The sequence below is a fragment of the Schistocerca serialis genome, chromosome 3 (assembly GCF_023864345.2).
Source record: "Schistocerca serialis cubense isolate TAMUIC-IGC-003099 chromosome 3, iqSchSeri2.2, whole genome shotgun sequence".
In the NCBI taxonomy this organism is placed as follows: domain Eukaryota; kingdom Metazoa; phylum Arthropoda; class Insecta; order Orthoptera; family Acrididae; genus Schistocerca; species Schistocerca serialis.
In genome coordinates this window covers 292583130-292603182 of record NC_064640.1, presented here as the reverse complement: position 1 = coordinate 292603182, position 20053 = coordinate 292583130, and the positions used below count along the sequence as shown (strand labels likewise).

The 20053-nt window shown below is 41.6% G+C and overlaps 1 protein-coding gene across 1 annotated transcript in view; it reads left to right on the top strand.

Moving 5' to 3' along the window:
- LOC126470079 (uncharacterized) overlaps nt 1-20053 on the top strand; it is a 325220-nt gene that overhangs the window by 155239 nt on the left and 149928 nt on the right. The window contains exons 11-14 of the mRNA XM_050097591.1: nt 5899-6034; nt 6933-7003; nt 15258-18695; nt 19040-19098. Of these exons, the coding sequence (XP_049953548.1) occupies nt 5899-6034; nt 6933-7003; nt 15258-18695; nt 19040-19098 (3704 nt within the window). The remainder of the gene's footprint in view (nt 1-5898; nt 6035-6932; nt 7004-15257; nt 18696-19039; nt 19099-20053) is intronic.

The window sequence follows — 20053 nt, the reverse complement described above, 5'->3', positions numbered from 1 at the left end:
CTGATCTCAGTAGTTATTAGACTTCGTGAGAGAGCAGAATGGTGCTCTCTGTATAATTCACAGACTTCAAACGTGGTCAGGTGATTGGGTGTCACTTCTGTCATACACCTGTATGCAAGATTTCCACACTCCTAAACATCCCTAGGTCCACTGTTTCCCATGTGATAGTGAAGCAGGAATGTGAAGGGACATGTACAGCACAAAAGCGCACAGGTCGATCTTGTCTGCTGAAGAGGTTCGTAATGCGCAATAGGCAGACATCTATATGGACCATCACGCAGGATTTCCAAACTGCATCAGGGTCCACTGCAAGTACTATGACAGTTAGACGGGAGGTGAGAAAACTTGGATTTCATGGTCAAGCAGCTGCTCATGAGCCACACATCATGCCAGTAAATGCCAAACACTTGTGGTTTAAGGAGCGTAAACATTGGACGATTGAACATCGGAAAAAGTTGTGTGGAGTGAAGAAACACGGTACACAATGTGGTGATCCCATGCAAGGGTGAGGGTATGGTGAATGCTCGGTGAACGTCATCTGCCAGCGTGTGCAGTGCCAACAGTAAAATTCAGAGGCGGTGTTGTTACAGTGTGGTCATGTTTTTCATGGAGTGGGCTTGCACCCCTTGTTGTATTGCGTGGCACTAACACAGCACATGCCTACATTGATGTTTTAAGCACCTACTTGCTTCCCACTGTTGAAGAGCAATTCAGGGATGACAATTGCATCTTTCAACATGATCGAGCACCTGTTCATAATGCAAGGCCTGTGGGGGAGAGGTTACATGACAATAACATCTCTGTAATGGACTTGCCTGCACAGAGTCCTTACCTGAATCCTATAGAACACCTTTGGGACGTTTTGGAACACCGAACGCCTGGAATCCTTACCCAATCTGTTACCCCCGGAAACCATCCTTGTAACCATTGATGCCACTTCCTTATACACAAATATTCCGCACGTCCAGGGCCTCGCTGCGATGGAGCATTTCCTTTCACGCCAATCACCTGCCACCCTACCTAAAACCTCTTTCCTCATCGCCTTAGCCAGCTTCATCCTGACCCACAACTTCTTCACTTTTGAAGGCCAGACATACCAACAATTAAAGGGAACAGGCATGGGTACCAGGATGGCCCCCTCGTACGCCAACCTATTCATGGGTCGCTTAGAGGAAGCCTTCTTGATTACCCAGGCCTGCCAACCCAAAGTTTGGTACAGATTTATTGATGACATCTTCATGATCTGGACTCACAGTGAAGAAGAACTCCAGAATTTCCTCTCCAACCTCAACTCCTTTGGTTCCATCAGATTCACCTGGTCCTACTCCAAATCCCACGCCACTTTCCTTGACATTGACCTCCACCTGTCCAATGGCCAGCTTCACACGTCCGTCCACATCAAACCCACCAACAAGCAACAGTACCTCCATTATGACAGCTGCCACCCATTCCACATCAAACGGTCCCTTCCCTACAGCCTAGGTCTTCGTGGCAAACGAATCTGCTCCAGTCCGGAATCCCTAAACCATTACACCAACAACCTGACAACAGCTTTCGCATCCCCCAACTACCCTCCCGACCTGGTACAGAAGCAAATAACCAGAGCCACTTCCTCATCCCCTCAAAGCCAGAATCCCCCACAGAAGAACCACAAAAGTGCCCCACTTGTGACAGGATACTTTCCGGGACTGGACCAGACGCTGAATGTGGCTCTCCAGCAGGGATACGACTTCCTCAAATCCTGCCCTGAAATGAGATCCATCCTTCATGAAATCCTCCCCACTCCACCAAGAGTGTCTTTCCGCCATCCACCTAACCTTCGTAACCTGTTAGTTCATCCCTATGAAATCCCCAAACCACCTTCCCTACCCTCTGGCTCCTATCCTTGTAACCGCCCCCGGTGTAAAACCTGTCCCATGCACCCTCCCACCACCACCTACTCCAGTCCTGTATCCCGGAAGGTGTACACGATCAAAGGCAGAGCCACATGTGAAAACACCCACGTGATTTACCAACTGACCTGCCTACACTGTGATGCATTCTATGTGGGAATGACCAGCAACAAACTGTCCATTCGCATGAATGGACACAGGCAGACAGTGTTTGTTGGTAATGAGGATCACCCTGTGGCTAAACATGCCTTGGTGCACGGCCAGCACATCTTGGCACAGTGTTACACCGTCCGGGTTATCTGGATACTTCCCACCAACACCAACCTATCCGAACTCTGGAGATGGGAACTTGCTCTTCAATATATCCTCTCTTCCCGTTACCCACCAGGCCTCAATCTCTGCTAATTTCAAGTTGCCGCCACTCATACCTCACCTGTCATTCAACATCATCTTTGCCTCTGCACTTCTGCCTCGACTGACATCTCTGCCCAAACTCTTTGTCTTGAAATATGTCTGCTTGTGTCTGTATATGTGTGGATGGATGTGTGTGTGTGTGTGTGTGTGTGTGTGTGTGTGTGTGTGTGTGTGTGTGTGTGTGTGTGTGTGTGTGTGCGCGCGCGAGTGTATACCCGTCCTTTTTTCCCCCTAAGGTAAGTCCTTCCGCTCCCGGGATTGGAATGACTCCTTACCCTCTCCCTTAAAACCCACTTCCTTTCGTCTTTCCCTCTCCTTCCCTCTTTCCTGACGAAGCAACCGTTTGTTGCGAAAGCTAGAATTTTGTGTGTATGTTTGTGTTTGTTTGTGTGTCTATCGACCTGCCAGCGCTTTCGTTCGGTAAGTCACATCATCTTTGTTTTTAGATAAAAGCAATAATTAGCATGACAGTTGATTTTTTTTAGAAAATGCTATGTTCTTTATAACAAATGCTCAACATGTTGGCTGTCATTCATCAAGACACCTGCAGTTGGGGGACAATGTTGTGACAGCACTGTACAGCATATTAGGAAGTATAGTGAGAAACTGATGTCATGTGTTGTCTTTTAGTGTCCCTAATGGGGTCCGATGATTGCAGTAGACTTGCAGCTTCATGTAACGTCACAATCAATAATCACATAGTTGGAGGTCTGGGACATGGGATGCAAGGCAGTGCAGAAGTGTGGTGGTGTAGCACATTATCCTCCCCAAACAATGTGCATAAGCAATCTTTCACACATGTAGCAGTATGGGGCAGTGCACCATCCTGCCTAAAAATTGTACATTCCAGCTGGTGTTCATGATGTATCTTCACTCACGATGTACGTGATTTCAGAGATAGTATGTCCATACAGATCACAGGTCGGCTTATAGAGGCCACCTGGATTGGGGCCTTGGTGCGCTGTGGTGAGCTGCCAAAGAAACAGTGTCATTTAAGTGATAGCCGAGTGCTCAGCGTATTCTGTAACTTGTATTGCTGTTCTTCACCCTTACATGTTTCCACCTTAGGTGTTTCACTGTGTCCTACATTCTATAAATCGCTTTGTTCTTGCTGTAGCAAACTTGGCGACGAGAGAAGGTACATCAGTTTAGCAGCCAATCTAGGGTTGTTGTGATTCTGTAACATATTGGCATACATTAAACAGTCATGCTGACAGTTTGAAAAACAACACTCCGCATTTTCCCAAAGAAAAAGGGTCCAATCACGATTGCTGTGGTAAATAAACACCACACTGTGACCCTCTCAGCATGCAATGGGATTTCCATGACAGTTCTAGGATTTTTGGTAGCCCAGATTCTGCATTTTTAATTGTTGAAAGTCATCACCAGGGTATAAAATGGGCTTCGTCAGGCCACAACAATGTTAGACAACCAATCATCATCTTCCCTAATTTTTTTAAGTGCCCACACCGCAAATGCTGTCCGCATCACAAAATTGGTAGCTAAAAATTCATGGTAATGCTGTATTTTGTATGAGCAGCATTGGAGGACACTCCATAGTGCTTCCGAACAGTAGTTTGTGGACTGTTGGTGCAATGAACGACTTCATGAGTGCTGGCTTCATATTGCAGAGATGAACCTGCAAACACGTCGATTTTTCCCTGAACTGTCCAAGCAGCAGTAGCGCTTTGGTCTGGTCATCCAATGACCACCTTGGTTTCAGTAAAACCCCTTTTCATTTCAGGCATGTGTATGAAATTTTACCTCTCTATGTACATAAGTCTGTAAGGTGCATTTTCAAATGTTAATGCATTTTTGGGTCACCCGGTACTTTTCCTGTTTCTGAGAATGTGTCCAAGCAGTTTAGAATTTCTGTAGTGAAAAAGCTGGTGTCATCAGTGATGACTTATTGATTTATAAAATGAGGCGACAAGGTTTATTTTTAGGGGTAGAATGTGACTCTTAAGTGTAAGTGAAAGTTGAAAGTTGATTTTTCCAGTGTGATATCCAAAATGCAGCATTGGTATGGTTCACATCTGTTTTACTGTAGTGTGTACCCGTCTGCCCACCTAACAAAAGTGCACTGAAATTAACTCATTCAGTTATTAAAATGCTGACATTTTACTGTAGCATGTAAAGTGAATGTGTTATCATGCTGAACTCTCTTCACATCCCCCACACATTTTCCGTGTCATGACATACCACCCATCACTTTATTAGTCCTCTCTGAATCAAGAGGTAAAATGTATTGTGCCAGGAATTTTTGTTACTGTTGTGTAAACTTCACAGTAGTGGTGTGACTCCCATGAACTGCTTATGCTGTTATTTATCCAAAGAATGATTATTCAGACATTACCAACAAGAAAATTAAGAATGACTCTTCAGTTAATTTTAACTTTGGTGCCGATGTGTTGATACACGTAAATTTTAAAATTTTGATGATTGTGTTTTTTTAATATGTTTTTTTGCCTGTGTCTTCACGTGTGCAGTGCTTTCTTCTTCTTCAAATGAAGTATAAGTATCAGTCACTGATTAATTTAACACACTTCGTATCATGAAGGGGGCAACGGCGTTGCCACAGTGGTTACACCGGTTCCCGTGAGATCACTGAAGTTAAGGGCTGTTGGTTGTGGTCGGCACTTGGATGGGTGACCATCCAGACCGCCATGCGCTCTTGCCATTTTTCGGGGTGCACTCAGCCTCGTGATGCCAATTGAGGAGGTACTCGACCGAATAGTAGCGGCTTCGGTCAAGAATACCACCATAACGACCGGGAGAGCGGTGTGCTGACCCCACGCCCCTCCTATCTGCATCCTCCCCTGAGGATGACATGGTGGTCGAATGGTCCTGGTAGGCCACTCGTGATCTGAAGATGGAGAGCCTTTTTTTAAATTTTTTTTTATTTTTATTATTATTTTTTTTAATCATGAAGGACAGTGTTGTTATTTCATGTCGTCTGCTGTACATTTTCTGACTTGTTCGACAGAAGTTGTACAGTTAAATGTGTAATATTGACTTTCATTGCTTACCTGTTGCACCATATTGAGGGATTTTCTGTGATGGTGATTTGAAAACTGATGGTGTTTAAAAAGCAATCACTGGTGTGTTGAGTGTGATTGAGCATTTTGTGCTATGGCCCTGTCCATTAATTGGATACTACAAGGCTAAAAATGTTATTTCTTTTGTAGCTCTGCTAATAACCTGAGTGGCTGAAAAGATTATCTGCTACAGGTGGTACAAAAAATGTGGTACATGAAGAGTTTTACTTACAATACATGTCCTCAGTTTTAATGCAAATGGCATGATAAGCATACGTATTGGATGGACTGTAAGGAGTCAGTACGGCTATAAAGCAGTATCTTCCATTAATGGTGTGGAAGAAAGGTTACACAATAAACTGGTTTCTTTCAACATATCCTAACACATGCATGTGACTTAATTTTTTCCTCCAGCTTATGTGTGTTGTAAAATTGTTGATTTGATTGGAAGCACTGCAGTATCTCAATAGTTGATGCAGAATAAAATAATACTTGCTTATCTAACAGATCATATGATGTTTACTTAGATTGTAATAGTGTTATGTTCTTTCTAGGTTAAATCTGGGCTAATAATGGAAGATGATCTTCGAAGAGTGGCAACAATGTTGAAGAATAAAATATCAGAATTATCAAAAAAACGAGAACGCAAATTGCACTCGAAGGAAGAAGATCAAGCTACATTAAAACAAGGTACACTTGTTTTATTAATTATACAAAAATGACTATGCATTAGTGTTAATGCTGCAGGTATCCAAGTCTCTGTGAAATGTGTGTTAATGATTTTGTTTTTTTGCATGAAATGTGAGTGGCTACAGGTAGCTACTAGTTAACAATGTCAAGTTGTAGTGATACTCAAAATAATTCAGTTTATTCATGAAATGAATAAGGTGAAACTCCTTCGCAAAGAATATGTTGCAGCTAATACTTTTGTTGTTTTGTCATGTTACATCTGATTCCTCTCTGTATAAACTTTTTATATTGTTTACTTTAGCTCTTTTACATAGTCTTTTAAAGACTTGATGAGAAGGGGAAGGGAGGGGAACAAGATAGAAGTCTTAAGTTGTGAGATGTTGTCAGAAATGTCATGGTAAATTGAAACTACTTAGATTTGTGTAAAAAGAAAAGAAGGGCAAGAAGTATTTATATACCTGTAGCATTTCTGACGTGTCTCTCATTGTGATGATGTGACAATGTGTTTCACCTCCAAGAAGATTATTGTTACATCATGCTGTCTATTTTGTTTGGTTTTGGGTTTAATAAGATAATTAGAGGGATATCTTCAGACTTTTTTTTTTTTTTTTTTTTTTTTTTTTTTTTTTTTTTTTTTTTTTTTTTTTTTTTTTTTCGTGTACTGCAGGAAAACAATTTTCCATGCACTGAGAAACACAGAAAATAAAAATATGATACTGTTTCGCTTTGAAGAATGTATATTAATAGTATGTTTTTAAAGATTTGAATTTTAAATCTGCACTCAACATTTTTGTTTTGTTTTTATTGATAAGGCTAATGATCATTGTCAGATGATTAATCATACTTAGATTCATAAATTTTCTGCTGATAGTGTATTTACATTTTCTTTCATTTTCAGAAATTTCTCCAGAGTCTGTTATGACTCCTTCATTACACTCTGTTGAACAAAGCCATCTTACACAACTGCAGGTAATTAAAATGTTAAATATTCTCTGTACTTACTACCCATATATATTATTTACTGAATTGATTATGACTTGCTACATTTTGTGGAAATCGAGGAGAGGTTTTGTAAGAAAATAGTGGTACATCTGTGGATGGTTAATTTGAATTTGTCTTGAATAATGTATATCTTTTTCTACCCAGGAGAGAGTTCATTTAGCTTCTAAGGTAAATAACACACAAAACATTTACCTGAGTTGCTAAATTGGGTTCAAAAGGTGTCAGTGTAGAGGTGCTCATGTAGAAATCAAAGTCTAAAGTGAAATCTCTGTTTCAAGTGCAGTATTAACTGTTGTTGGTAGATACTAATGATTTCGTTGCGCATACAGCAAACAATGTGATGGAAATGATTTTGGGCTTCAGTGCTGTTTCACATTTCTGTCTGTTTTATATATATATATATATATATATATATATATATATATATATATATATATATATATATATATATATATATATAAGAGAGAGAGAGAGAGAGAGAGAGAGGGGGGGGGGGGCGGAGAAGGATGACCTCTGTGGTTGACACTATGCCATTATCAGTTTGAGTTCCTGCAAGAAAGGAAAAAGTTCCCTATGGCTGGACTCCAATACACCATATTATTCCCCACTCTTTTGGCTACAAAACTCTATTTTTCAAAATAATTTCTGTTCAGTTTGAGGGCTGTAGGCCATCTTATTGGGAAAGCCTGTATTCTCTCATGGTAGCACTTTACTGTTCGACATCAGAGTCAATATCTTGCTGCATCAATAATCTCCCAACCATCCACCAACTGCTTCCAATGGAGTGGATCCTGCATTGGGCCCAACAGGTGGAAGTCTAAAGATGTAAGATCCATGCTGTAGAGTGGGTGAGGAGGAACAGTCCAATGAAATTTTGAGCTGCTCTCAGGTGCGCAGACTTGTGTGAGGCCTTGCATTGTCACGGAGAAAGAGAATTTAATGTGCATTTTAGCCCTGGCGAACACACGGAAGTTGTTTCTTCAATGTACTGAGAATAGCATAATAGGCTTCAGAGGTGATCATTGCACCATGAAGGAGAACCTCAAACAGAATAACCCCATCATAGACCCAGAAGTCAGTGGCCATGATTTACCGGCTTTTGGTGTGGCTTTGAACTTTTACTATGGAGGAGAGATGGTATGGCGCCAGTCTGTAGATTGCTGTTTTGTTTCCAGATTGAAGTGATGAGCCTATGTTTCACTGTCTGTGACGGTGTTTGGCAAAAAATTGTCTCAACCAGCCTCAATACATGCAAGCAATTCTGCACAGATGGTCCTCCGTTGCTTTTTATGGTCTTCTGTTACGTGGCGTGAAACCCAATGCTCACACAACCTTGAGTACCCCAACTGGTGGCTGAGTGTGTCAGCACTACTGACAGAGATGTCCAGTTTAGCAGTGAGGTGTTTGACTGATCCTTCGATCACCTCGAAGGAGTGTCCACACATTCCAGAATTGCAGGAGTCACAGCTAAGTGCAACTGGCCAGCACATGGGAGATCGGACAGGTTTGCATGATCTTGCGCGATGATAACAGCCACCTTGCCAAATGACTCACCATACCTTCGGTCATTTCCAGGCCTCCGTAGACATTCTGCAAGTGCGTGTGAATATCTGTAATGCTCTGGTTTTCAGTGAAAAGAAACTCTGTAATTGGGACAAAGTTGGAGCCCCTGTAGGTGAAGGGAGCGAGCACAGTTGGTCAAAGAAACTCTTTTCTGTGCATGCTTGGCTGTATAGGAATATGAGAGTGCCTGGGGATGAAATGGCAATTCAAGTTGCCTGGTACTTTTGGCACTCACTAGACCTCACTGCACTGAGCACACTTCACTTCATCAAGTAACCCAGGTGCAGATACCAGTAGGGGGAAGGGGAGGGGGACAAACCAGGCGTCCAGCATCAGACATAGCAGAACTGCAACAAAAATCCTTGGAGGAAACACAGCTTGTGGGAGACGTGGTAGAACCTCTCATGTGTGCCGAACTGCGAGGAAACACAGTAACTGAATATTAATGCGAAATCCCTGGTGTTAATGCGAAGTTTGGTGAAGCACGGAAGCTAATGACGCAAGCCATATGTCGTTGTGCGGGGCAAGGTGTCGAGGACATGGCTAGTAGGTATTATATCATTGAACCATGAAAAGAGACAGGGAAAGCAATGGTGATGGTGGAGGCACGTGGCTCTCGGAAAGTGTGGTGGTCGGAGATCTGCCTGCGTCAGAAGTATGCAGTGTCTGTGTTTGAGAAATGCAGTGACACATTGGTCAATAGGAGCTTTGCTGACTGCTGGTTTTTGTCCAGCACAGCACATCATCTGCTGTTTTCAGTGGCGGCGACAAACATGGTGGTACCAGCAGAGCAGAGGGATGCTTGAAGCTGACAGAGGATGCCTGTTGGGCGGCATCTTGATGGTTGCTGGGCAGGGCAGGGCAGCAGTGGAGGAGGGTGTCGGGCACCACAAGGTGTGTGGCATCAGGTGTGATGTTGAAGACCAATCAAGCGCACCAAGGGGGTCATGCGTGGGTTGCTGTTGCTGTGTCCACGTGAGTGCTGTAGTCTCCGCTGAGAGGAGGGGCCTGGGCAACTCCTGTGCGTGGCACTGGTAGCTGTAAAATAGTGTTGTTGCTCCAATAATACAGGTGCTAATAGTGGTGGTGTCAGATAACTGTTGCGACAACAGGTACCTATGAGGTCAGAGCATCATCTTTGTCAGCCACAGACTGTGAAAATCACAGTTCACTGGCTACATTAAGGTCCCAGGAGCTGGCAGATGTGGGGTGGGGATGGCAGAAAACCAGCTGGCGGGCCAGGGTTGGTGGTGAAGTGTCATGCTGAATGTTCTGGGGGGCACTAAATGGCCAGGTTAGGAGGATAAGTTCTGCAGTAGCTTGGCATGGGCTCAAAATCGCCAGCTGTTTTGCCGCAAAATATGTGGTAGAATTAAACTGCAGTGGATAGCCTGACCAGAGGCACTGTCGACTAAAAGACACTTCACTACATTGGCCAGTAGGTGCTGATGGCCAAGAAAATCAGTGCCCAGAATGGGATTAATAACATTTGCAACAGTGAAACCTGCTTGAGTACATGATGGCAGACCTGAGTCAAGCGAGTGGGTATGCACTATGCACCCCATAATTTGGTATAGCTGAATTTTTGGCAGCACTGATCAGGAGAGGAGAGGTGGGTCCAGGATTCAGGAGTAGTTTACGGGGAAATGTAGAAAAGCGAGAACTGGTGTCATTGAGGTAGTGAAAAGGAGAACTGGTGTCACTCAAATCCCAGATGAATAGGCACTGAAGTAGTACAGCAACTGGGTACGCCTATTGCCTGACATCTTGCATCAGACTTTGGTGAATCACGACAAAAATCCTTTGAGGAAACACAGCTCCAAACGGGGTGTGTGACAAGTGGTAGAACATCTCACGTTTGCCAAAGTGCAAGGAAACCCAGAAGCTAAATACCAGTGTGAAATGCCTGCTGTTAATGCGAACTCCAGTGAAGAAACTACCTATGTGGCATTGTGTGAGACAAGCTGCCGAGAGTGTTGCTGGAAGATGTTACCTCATCAAAGCAAGAACAGAGACTGAGCAAGTGATGTTGGAGGCACGTGTCTCCCAGAAAGTGTACCCCTCAAAGGTCTACCTGCGGCACAAGTGACCAGTGTGAGTTTTAGGGAAACACAGTGACCCATTGACAGGTAGGAGCTTTACTGATAGCTGCTTTTTGGCTCGTGCACCATGTCATCTGTGGCGGTTAGTGAAGGTGAACGAAGGGAGTCGCTACAGGCCAAACAACTACCTTGTTGCTACCACAGGTCTACCTTATGCCCAGCGAGATGTATTCTAATAACTATGGTCGGACAGCTGTTAGGAACTATTGGTACTTGTGGCTATTTAGTTCTGATGATAAAACTGGGAGGAATACTGTGATTCAGTAGAAACCCTTGTTTATCCACTTCTCCAAACCTGTCTTGGATTGTCAGTTGACCGATAGTGGAAGAGAGAGAGGTGAAAATTAAGAGGGAGAAAGGAAGGGGCAAGAGAAGGGACAGGGGTTGAAAAGGAGGTGAGGAGAGGGGGAAGTGAGGGAGGGAAGGAGAGGAGGAATGCCTGCGGGGGGGGGGGGGGGGGGGGGTAGAGTAGTGGGAGAAGACAGTGCTGCATGATCTGTATGGAGAAGTAGTGGTATGGACAGGGGAGAGTAGTAAAAATGCAAGGTGATGCAATGGGAACATGTTAGCAGAGGTTTAGGCCAGGGAGATTACTAGAGCGCGGGATATGTTGGAGAGGCAATTCCCATCTGCATAGTTCAGAGGAACTTGTGCTGGAAAGGAATATCCAAATGGCGTGCATAGTCATGCAGCTGTTGTGAAGGCATTAGTTTCGCGATTCGCAGCATGTTCAGCAACCAAACGGTCAAGTATAGAATGCTGTACAGTAATTGCAGCATAGTTGAGGCATAACATGGCTGATTTCACACACAGCCATGCCTTTCTTATTGGGAAAGACATGCTTGTGACTGGACTGCAGTAGGGAGGAGGTGGGTGGGTGTATGGGACAGATCTTGCTTCTGGGCCGACCACAAGGGAACGACCCATAGGGTGCAGGACTGGGAGCAGGATTGGAATAGGGATGTACAAGGATATTCTGTATGAGGGGTGGGTGGTGGAATGCTTCTTTTGACCATGTGTGTAAGGTTTTGGGTGGTATATCCCTCATCTCGGGGCATGATGTGAGGTGCTCGAAGCCTTGGTGTAGGATGAGGTTGAGCTTCTCAAGCTCAGGGTGATACTGGGTGATCAGAGGAGTGATAGGCATCGGCTGGTTAACAGGTTTACTGGTGTCAGACTAGCAGATGGAATAAGAGACTTGTTTATGGACGAACTATGTAGGTTACTGCCTATCAGTGAGGGCTGTAGTAAGGTTATCGGAATATTTTGACAATTCTGCTTTCCAATGCAGATGCAGCATCCGTGGTTGGTGAGGCTGTAAGGAAGAGATTTTTTGACATGGAATGGGTGACAGCTGTCAAAGAGGATGTACTGTTTGTGGTTGGTGTGCTTGATATGGACTGATGTATTTGAGGAACCATCAGAGAGGTGGAGATATACATCTAGGAAGGTGGCTCAATGAGCTGAGAAAGACGATGTGAAGGGGATTTGGAAATGGGTGTTAAAGTTATGGAAGAAAGAGTGAAAGTTGTCATTGCTGTAAGTCCAGATCATGAAAATGTCATCAATGCATCTGTCATATAAGAGGTTGTAGGGGTTAACTGCATAGGAAGGATTCCTTCAGATGACCCATAAGTAAGTTGACATATGATGGCGCTATGTGAGTACCCATGGCAGTACCATGGATTTGTTTGTAGATTTAATGTTCAAAATTGAAGTAATTGTGGTTTAGGATGTAGTTGGCTAGGAAGATTAGGAAAGAGATGGTGGGTTTGGTATAAGGATGGCAATGGGAAAAGTAATGTTCCATGGCTGCAAGACTGGGGTGTGGAGGATATTGGTGTACAACAAGGATTCTGGTGGTAATGGAACAGGAACTGTGGAGAGACAGTGAAGGAAGTGAGCAGTGTCTTGAATGTAGGATGGGATGTTATGGACAATAGTTGAGATGTGTTGGTCAACAGTTGAGATGTGTTGGTCAACAAAGGCAGAGGTTTGTTCTTTGGGAGCATTGTACCCAGCCACGATGAGATGACCAATAGAGAGACCTGTAGGGTTAGGTTTGTGGAGTTATGGGAATAGGTAAAAGGTAGGAATGCGTGGGGTTGCTGGTGTGAGGAGGGGGAGATAAATAGGATTCAGGTGTCAGGGTTTTGGATGGACCTAAGGCCTTGAGAAGCTGCTTGAGGTAATGTTGGACTTCTATGCTGGGGAGACTTGTATGCAGACGTGTCGGAAAGTTGGTGAAAACCCTCAGCCACGTAGTCACTGTGATTCATACCGTCTGTGGTATAGTCTTTGACTGGGGGAAGGGTGATAAGGTGTGGACTGATTTTCAGGTTACGGATGGCAGTGTGTTATATATGAGCGATGTTGGACTCACAGTGGAGGGATTTAGGAAAGGAAGATCATTGCAGTTGGAGGCAGGCTGGAACTGTTGTAAATAAGGTTCTAAATGGGTTTTAGGTTGGCTACCGTTGGGGTGGGGCAAAGAAATGTTTCCACTGCAAAGAATGAGTAAAGGAAAGGAAGTCCATTACAAGCCCAGCATGGTTGAAATTAGATTTGGGCTAAAGATAAGGACTTTAGAAAATACTGAGACTCTTACAGGGGTCAGAGTTTTTGCAGAAATATTGATGCAGTTTTAAGGGATTTTTTTTCTGTTGTGTTACTGTGCTCCATGCATTAGTCTTCTATAGGTGAGTGGTTGCCTTTCCCTAATTTTACATATTGCTCCATCCAGGAATTTCCATTATTGTTAATTATTAAAATACTTTCTTCAGTAGGCAGTAGTGTCAAATTTTTCATGAAAATTTCCAAATTTATTGTGTCATTCTGTAGAAAACTACAGTTAACCATTAAATTTTCCAGCATTCACAGGCACATTTTTCGTATGTATGTAGAAAATGCTTTTTTTTTGTGTGTGTGTTTGTGAACTTGTTCATTTTTAATCTATTTTACATCTTTTTTTTCTACATGTTGCGTGTACTAGAGCTTACAATTATATAACCATAGTATATTAAAATTTTATTTCTTCTGCATAAAATAATGTACAGACAGAAAAATTACATTAATCTCCTTTGAACATGTTATTTGATCAGAAGAATTGCAAGAGGATCCGTGAGACAGGATTTTATGAGCGTAATCAGTAGAGGCTTTGAAATTGATGTACTATATCATCTGTATAATAATAATAATGATGATGACGATGATGATGACGATGACGATGACGATGACGATGACGATGACGATGACGATGACGATGACGATGACGATGACGATGATGGACCATCTGGCTGCAGTGGTTTCTGGAATTAAAGAAAAGCAGTTAGAAAATTAAAGTTAAATGTGTTAGTATAGGATAATGTCCTAAAGGGGGGTACGACGCCAAACGGGACGACTTGGAGTAGGAGAGACACCACAGGAATTTTTAATTTCCACTGTCTATACTTTTAAAAATTAATTCATAAAACTTTGTCAGAGTGGCCAGAAAGGATTTAGGATTTACACTTATAGCATTGGAAGTTCAAAAATATAAGAAAATAATCTATTTTTTTACATTTGTATTTCACCTTTTGTTCACTTACCAATGACTGCATTTGTTGCTATCGGTACACTTTTCTTCATATGTAAGGGAGATTCTTCAATGAATTTTGCACAGCATACAAACCATACTTACAGGTGTATGAAACTCTAGAATTTTCCAAATCTATTAAAAACTGTGGTAAAAATTGAGATAATTAACTATAAAATTTGAGTTTTTTATAAACATGAAGTTTAAAATGTAACAGCTCATTCATTTTTTCATAAATTAAATAATTTCTAGAGTTTCATACACCTGTAAGTATGGTTTGTATTCTGTGCAAAATTCATCGAATAATCTCTCTTACTTGTGAAGAAACGTGTACCTATAGCAACAAACACAGCCAATAGAAGTGAAAAAATGATGAACTTTCACATGTAAAAAAATTTTATTTTGTTATTTTTTTTTGAACTTCCACTGTTATGATTGTGAATCCTGAATCCTTCCTGGTCATGCTGACAAAGTTTTATGAATTTATTCGTAAAAGTATAGACAGTGGAAATGTCCTGTGGTGTCTCTCCTGCTCCAAGACGGTCAGTTTGACATCCTACCCCCTTAAAGAATAGAAAGTAACTTACAGCATACTAATGTAGGTATATCAGTTGAAATATAGAGTTACACACAGATATAAGTGAATGGTAAGAACTTAGTTCCATTAAAGATTTGTGTGAATTTAGAATTTTGGCTGGTGGGGGGCTCTTGAAAACTGTACTGGTCATAGAAACAGTGATCGTAAAATGAAAAAAAAATAGATGATTGAAGAACTACCAAATTTTAGGAGGGTGATATTATTTGCTAATCGGGATTTTTTTTTTTTTTTTTAACTGCCTATGTAATAATTGTAAAGCTTAATCCCAGTATCAAAAACTGTTAAAATAGTCATGATTTTTAGTTTATTTTACATTATAAATAATTGCGAATATCTAAAATTTCATCTTGTCTGAAAGCAGATTTTTTCTTCTCCTTCCAACAGGCAAATCAAACCTACATTCCGACTGACACTTCTGATGAATCATATAGTAGTCAAGGAACAATTTTCCAGCATGGCTATGGACCTGTCTCTGACCACTCAGCATTGGCCCAACATCCTTTATCATCTGTTCAGATGCAGATACCTGTTAGTGAGAACCAAGGTGCTCTACATAATGTGCCTGACACACAGCATCCATCTCAAATTGATAATGTTCAGCAAACCAATATTGTGCCAACTGCTCAGAGTACTGAGATGCAGACTGATATCAGCATCTTTCACATGCAGTCACAACCTCAGTATGCAGTAGAGACATATTTGTCTCAACCAAGTCAGTCCACTGCTCAAATGCATCAACAGCCATCTTACATTCCCCATGTACCGCTTAGTCAAGAAGAGGAAAATATTTTACATATTGAACGACAGTTGAAACTAAAACTCATCCAACAACAGGTTCTGCAGCAAGAGAAATGCCACCAAGATCTTACCAAGTGCCAACAAAGCATTCAACAACTTCAGCAGGCATTGCAGCAAGCAAAAGAATCTTATCATGGAAACAAAATAGCACTGGAGTCTATACAGAAACATCAGACTCTCACACAACAACTTTCTCATGAACTAGATGAGATTTCTAGTGGTAGTTCAAACCAAGTGAATACTCAGCAACAAACTACTACACATGACAGAATGTTCCCTCAAGAAGACTCAGAAGTTCTTGCATACCAGCAAAGACAAACATGGCAACACGGTGAGGCTGTTGTCGCAGATCAGCCAATTCAGTCACAGGAAGTAACTGAGAAACATTTTGAATCTAGAAAATACGACACTCCTGCATCCGTCTTAGAGCCAGGTTTACCACAGAAATTGGTGGAAGACAGAATATGTTACCAGTCAGTTGATAATTCACAAGGTGCTACACCAGAAGACCATAGCTCTGACACTTGTAATATTAACAAAGTGATTTCATCTGTAGAAGGATCACAGCACATCCAGGAACAGATAACTCCACAGTCTCTCTCTCCACAGAAATCGTATGGAAAGGAAAACATTTCATCAGAAGAAACTGTCATTGAATCACATAATGTAATTCAAAGTGTCAAGGAGGGATGGTTGCCAGAGCAAATTTCTAGTGTGATTTGTCCTACACCTGAAAATCAGTCTGTTGAACTAGAGAGTCACAAAATTCCATGGCAGGATCATGTACCTAGTCAGATTCAGTTACAAGATAATAGTCAACTAACAATTCAAGAGCAGCCAAGTGGACTTCCATCGACAGGTAACAATGAAATTTCACCAGCTGATCAACAGTACAGTGCCATTGGCCCAGATAATAAGTTTATGCCAAATGCGCCTGTACAGCAACAATTCTCGATAATGACACAGGCTCAACAAGAAACTCGGAATCAACAGGTTTTAGTTGACCATGAAGGACAGAAGGATGAACTGACAGGTCATATAATTGAAAAAGTCAAGTTTGAGCAACCAAACCCCCAAGAGTTTGGAGACAGTCAGCAAAAACAGGTTTCAGGGCGTGAGTCCCAAGAGATGACATCTGAAAACAGAGAGAGATTACCACAGGAAAGTGAGTTTGTTCCTCGTGTGGATGGAAAGTATTCCACAGGTGAAATGATAACTCAGAGTGATATAAAACTGCAACAGATGCCTGTGCAACCCGAGAGTATGTTTGTGACTTCTCTGGGAGGAGAAACTCGCCAGGCTGTTCCTACTTTGCCTCAACAAGAATATAAGGAGCCTGTTGTAATTGCTCAGATGCCATTATTAGAAGAGCAGTTATCAGAGCAACTAAAATTGTGTCAAGATACAGCAACCAAGGTAGTTGAAAGAGAACATGTGCCCATGCATCAGCCACCTAAGAAAGAAGAATATTCTCAGAGTGAGTACAAACCAGGTTTAGAAAGACAAGATGGGGGAGTGACAGGCAGTCGTGATGTGATCCAGGGTGTTGTATATGGATCTGAAGTGAAAGAAAATGTTTTGCACTTTACAGATAACCTTCAGAAGGAAAAGAGTCAACAATCATATTTTCTGGAAGAAAAAAACACATTACATGAAAATCAGCCAGCTGTAGTAAAAGTAGAGCCTCCTATTACACAGTACCAAATGCACTGTTTAGAACAAGTTTCATCAGCACAGCAAGAACTGTTACAAAATCAAATGGTAACTGAACAGAAAGAACTACTTTGCGTTCATGATACATCTGTATCAGAATGGGCAGAGGAGTCCACCATTACAACAGAGGAGGATATAACTATGAGCCAAGAAAGCAATCAGTACGAAACCTCATCTAGTGAGTTCAATCGGGATGTGCTAACTAAACGTAAAGCCAAAGTGGTCCAATATAGGCAACAATCTTCCAAAACCAATGCACTTGTGATTACACACCAGCAGCATGTGCAAGGGCAGCTACAACAGAATTTTGGTGTAAGTCAGGAAGATTCAGCTGTGAAATTTATGAAGGCTACATCCGAAGCAACACTAATGCCAGACAGCACAAATCAACTGCAGACCCCACATATACTCAGCGGAATTTTTTTTGCAGAAGGCATAGTACAAAAGGACAATAAAGATTTGGAAAATATGTCAACAGCAGTTACCTCAGATACTGGATCACATGTAGTGGCAACCTGTGAAACTTCATTAAAAGATGTGTATGCATCCCAGAATGTTTTTGAAAGTCAAGAAGGAAGTGTAAGTTCTGAATATCAGAACAAAACTTCAAACGAGCTTGGACAGACTCAAATATGTCAAGTAATGCCTGGTGAGACCCAAACACTTTCTCATCAAGAAAATATTGTCCAGCATGAAAGGGCGATACCACAGCAGCATGTGTTAACACAGTCTGAAGCCCTGTCAAATCAGCTACAACAACTGATTACACAGAAACCTGACCATTGTCAAACAAGCAAAGAGAATGTACTACACCAGCAGGGGACGCCACAAGAACTATTGCTGAATGTAAACACTCAGCAGAATGTTATCCAGTATTCTGTTGGTGATATGCCTCAACAATTAAAGGTTGAAAATGTGGTAGTTGGTGGTCCCGGACATTCTCATTTACAGCAAGAGGGATTAGAAAGTCTTCAGAAAGCTGGGCACTCAGAAGCTTTGACTTATCGACATCCTGCTGAAGCGATGCCACCTCCAACACTTGCAAACACAACTGAATGGAACACTAACTTGGCACAACAGAAAGCCCCCTCTCTGATTTATGTACCAAGTCAAAACTTAGAAATAATCTCAGGTGATAAAATGCCACAGGCTGGTATACTGATGACAGCAACTGAAATACCTAGGCAGAACCTCGCTGGCAATCAACAAATTATGCAACGCGAAACAGGAATTCCTCATATGGATACAGCAGTGAAAGGTCAGGGTTATATGGAGCCTGTATATGTTAACACAGGACACACAGTAATGCAGGTGAGAGATAACAAAATAAAAATGTTCATTGAATATCTGTTTATGTCAAACGGTGCTTCCTCTCTCAAGCAACACTTAGAATTGTATTTTAATTTATGTAGCATGAATGGGAAAAAAAATCATCATAGAATCTCAATCTCTTTAATTTGTGAATTATTGTACTGGACTGTAATACTTGTTTGGTTAATCATTTTATTTTGATGTATCTCTGTGGCATCACAAGTTTTAATTACCTTGTGTAGTGTTGCATGATGTTAGAAAATAAGTTTACTTCAGTCTCATACATTGCTATGACTGTTGCTTAGTGTAGTGATATTAATTCTTGTAAACTTTTCTCCACATAGCCTCCACATCCTCATTTGGATACAACTTCTGATCTTGCATCTGGAGGCCCAGCTGACATGTAAGTTATATGCTGTTTTGTGGTGTTTGAAATTCATTGTATAAATTTCAGTTTCAACCTTTGTGTTAAAAACCTTTCCCAGAAGAAGATAAAAGTTGAGACATGAATTAAAGTATCTATAACTAATTGGCCAATGTGGAAATAAAATGTTTGTATGTGTAGCACAGGTATTTTGGACGGGTGTGAAAATTAACACACTGTGGGAAGTCTGCATCATTTTGTTAGTGTTTTTGATTTTCCATAAGCATAATATTTGTTATCACTCCCTCACAAAGTGACCTCAGATACCAGTTTTCTCCAGAATATATTTGAGCACTTCCTATATTGTTGGTTGAAAATGTTACTCAAAAGGTGCCAACTCTGATGTTCTTAACTTTTCACTCTGGTATTGCAGTTACTTAATGTAACATCATTGTGTTGATCTGGCCTGAATGATAACTGATAATTTGTGATAGAGTTACCATTTGGACTGATAAATGCTGTTACAGTTTTTTTAGACATTGCAAGACATTTGCAAAAATAAATATCAGTGACAGAGACAGCCCTTTGAATGTGTCATTTTAAGAGAATGTAGTCATAAGGTTATTCTTGGGTGGGACTTAATGAAGGCATCACAGGCAGTCAGAATGCGGAAGATAAGACTTCGACTGACAAAGCTAGTCCAACTAACACATAAAATAAAGATTGCTCAGGGCAATTTTTTGCCATTGAAGATGTTATCCCAACATCATCAACAAGACAAGGTCAGGTCTTCAGTCAAGATGCAGCTGAGAAACTTTTGTTGATTTCAAAAAGCTGCAGGCTCGTATGAGAAATCTACAAATCACCAATGAACCTAATCATTGTAGGTGGTCAAGGAAAGTTTTGGATCACTAATGGTCATGAGCAGCCACAACTCAGCCCTAAAAGTATGTGCATTAGAACAACCGAACCAGCCCTGGATGAGGAGGGCAAC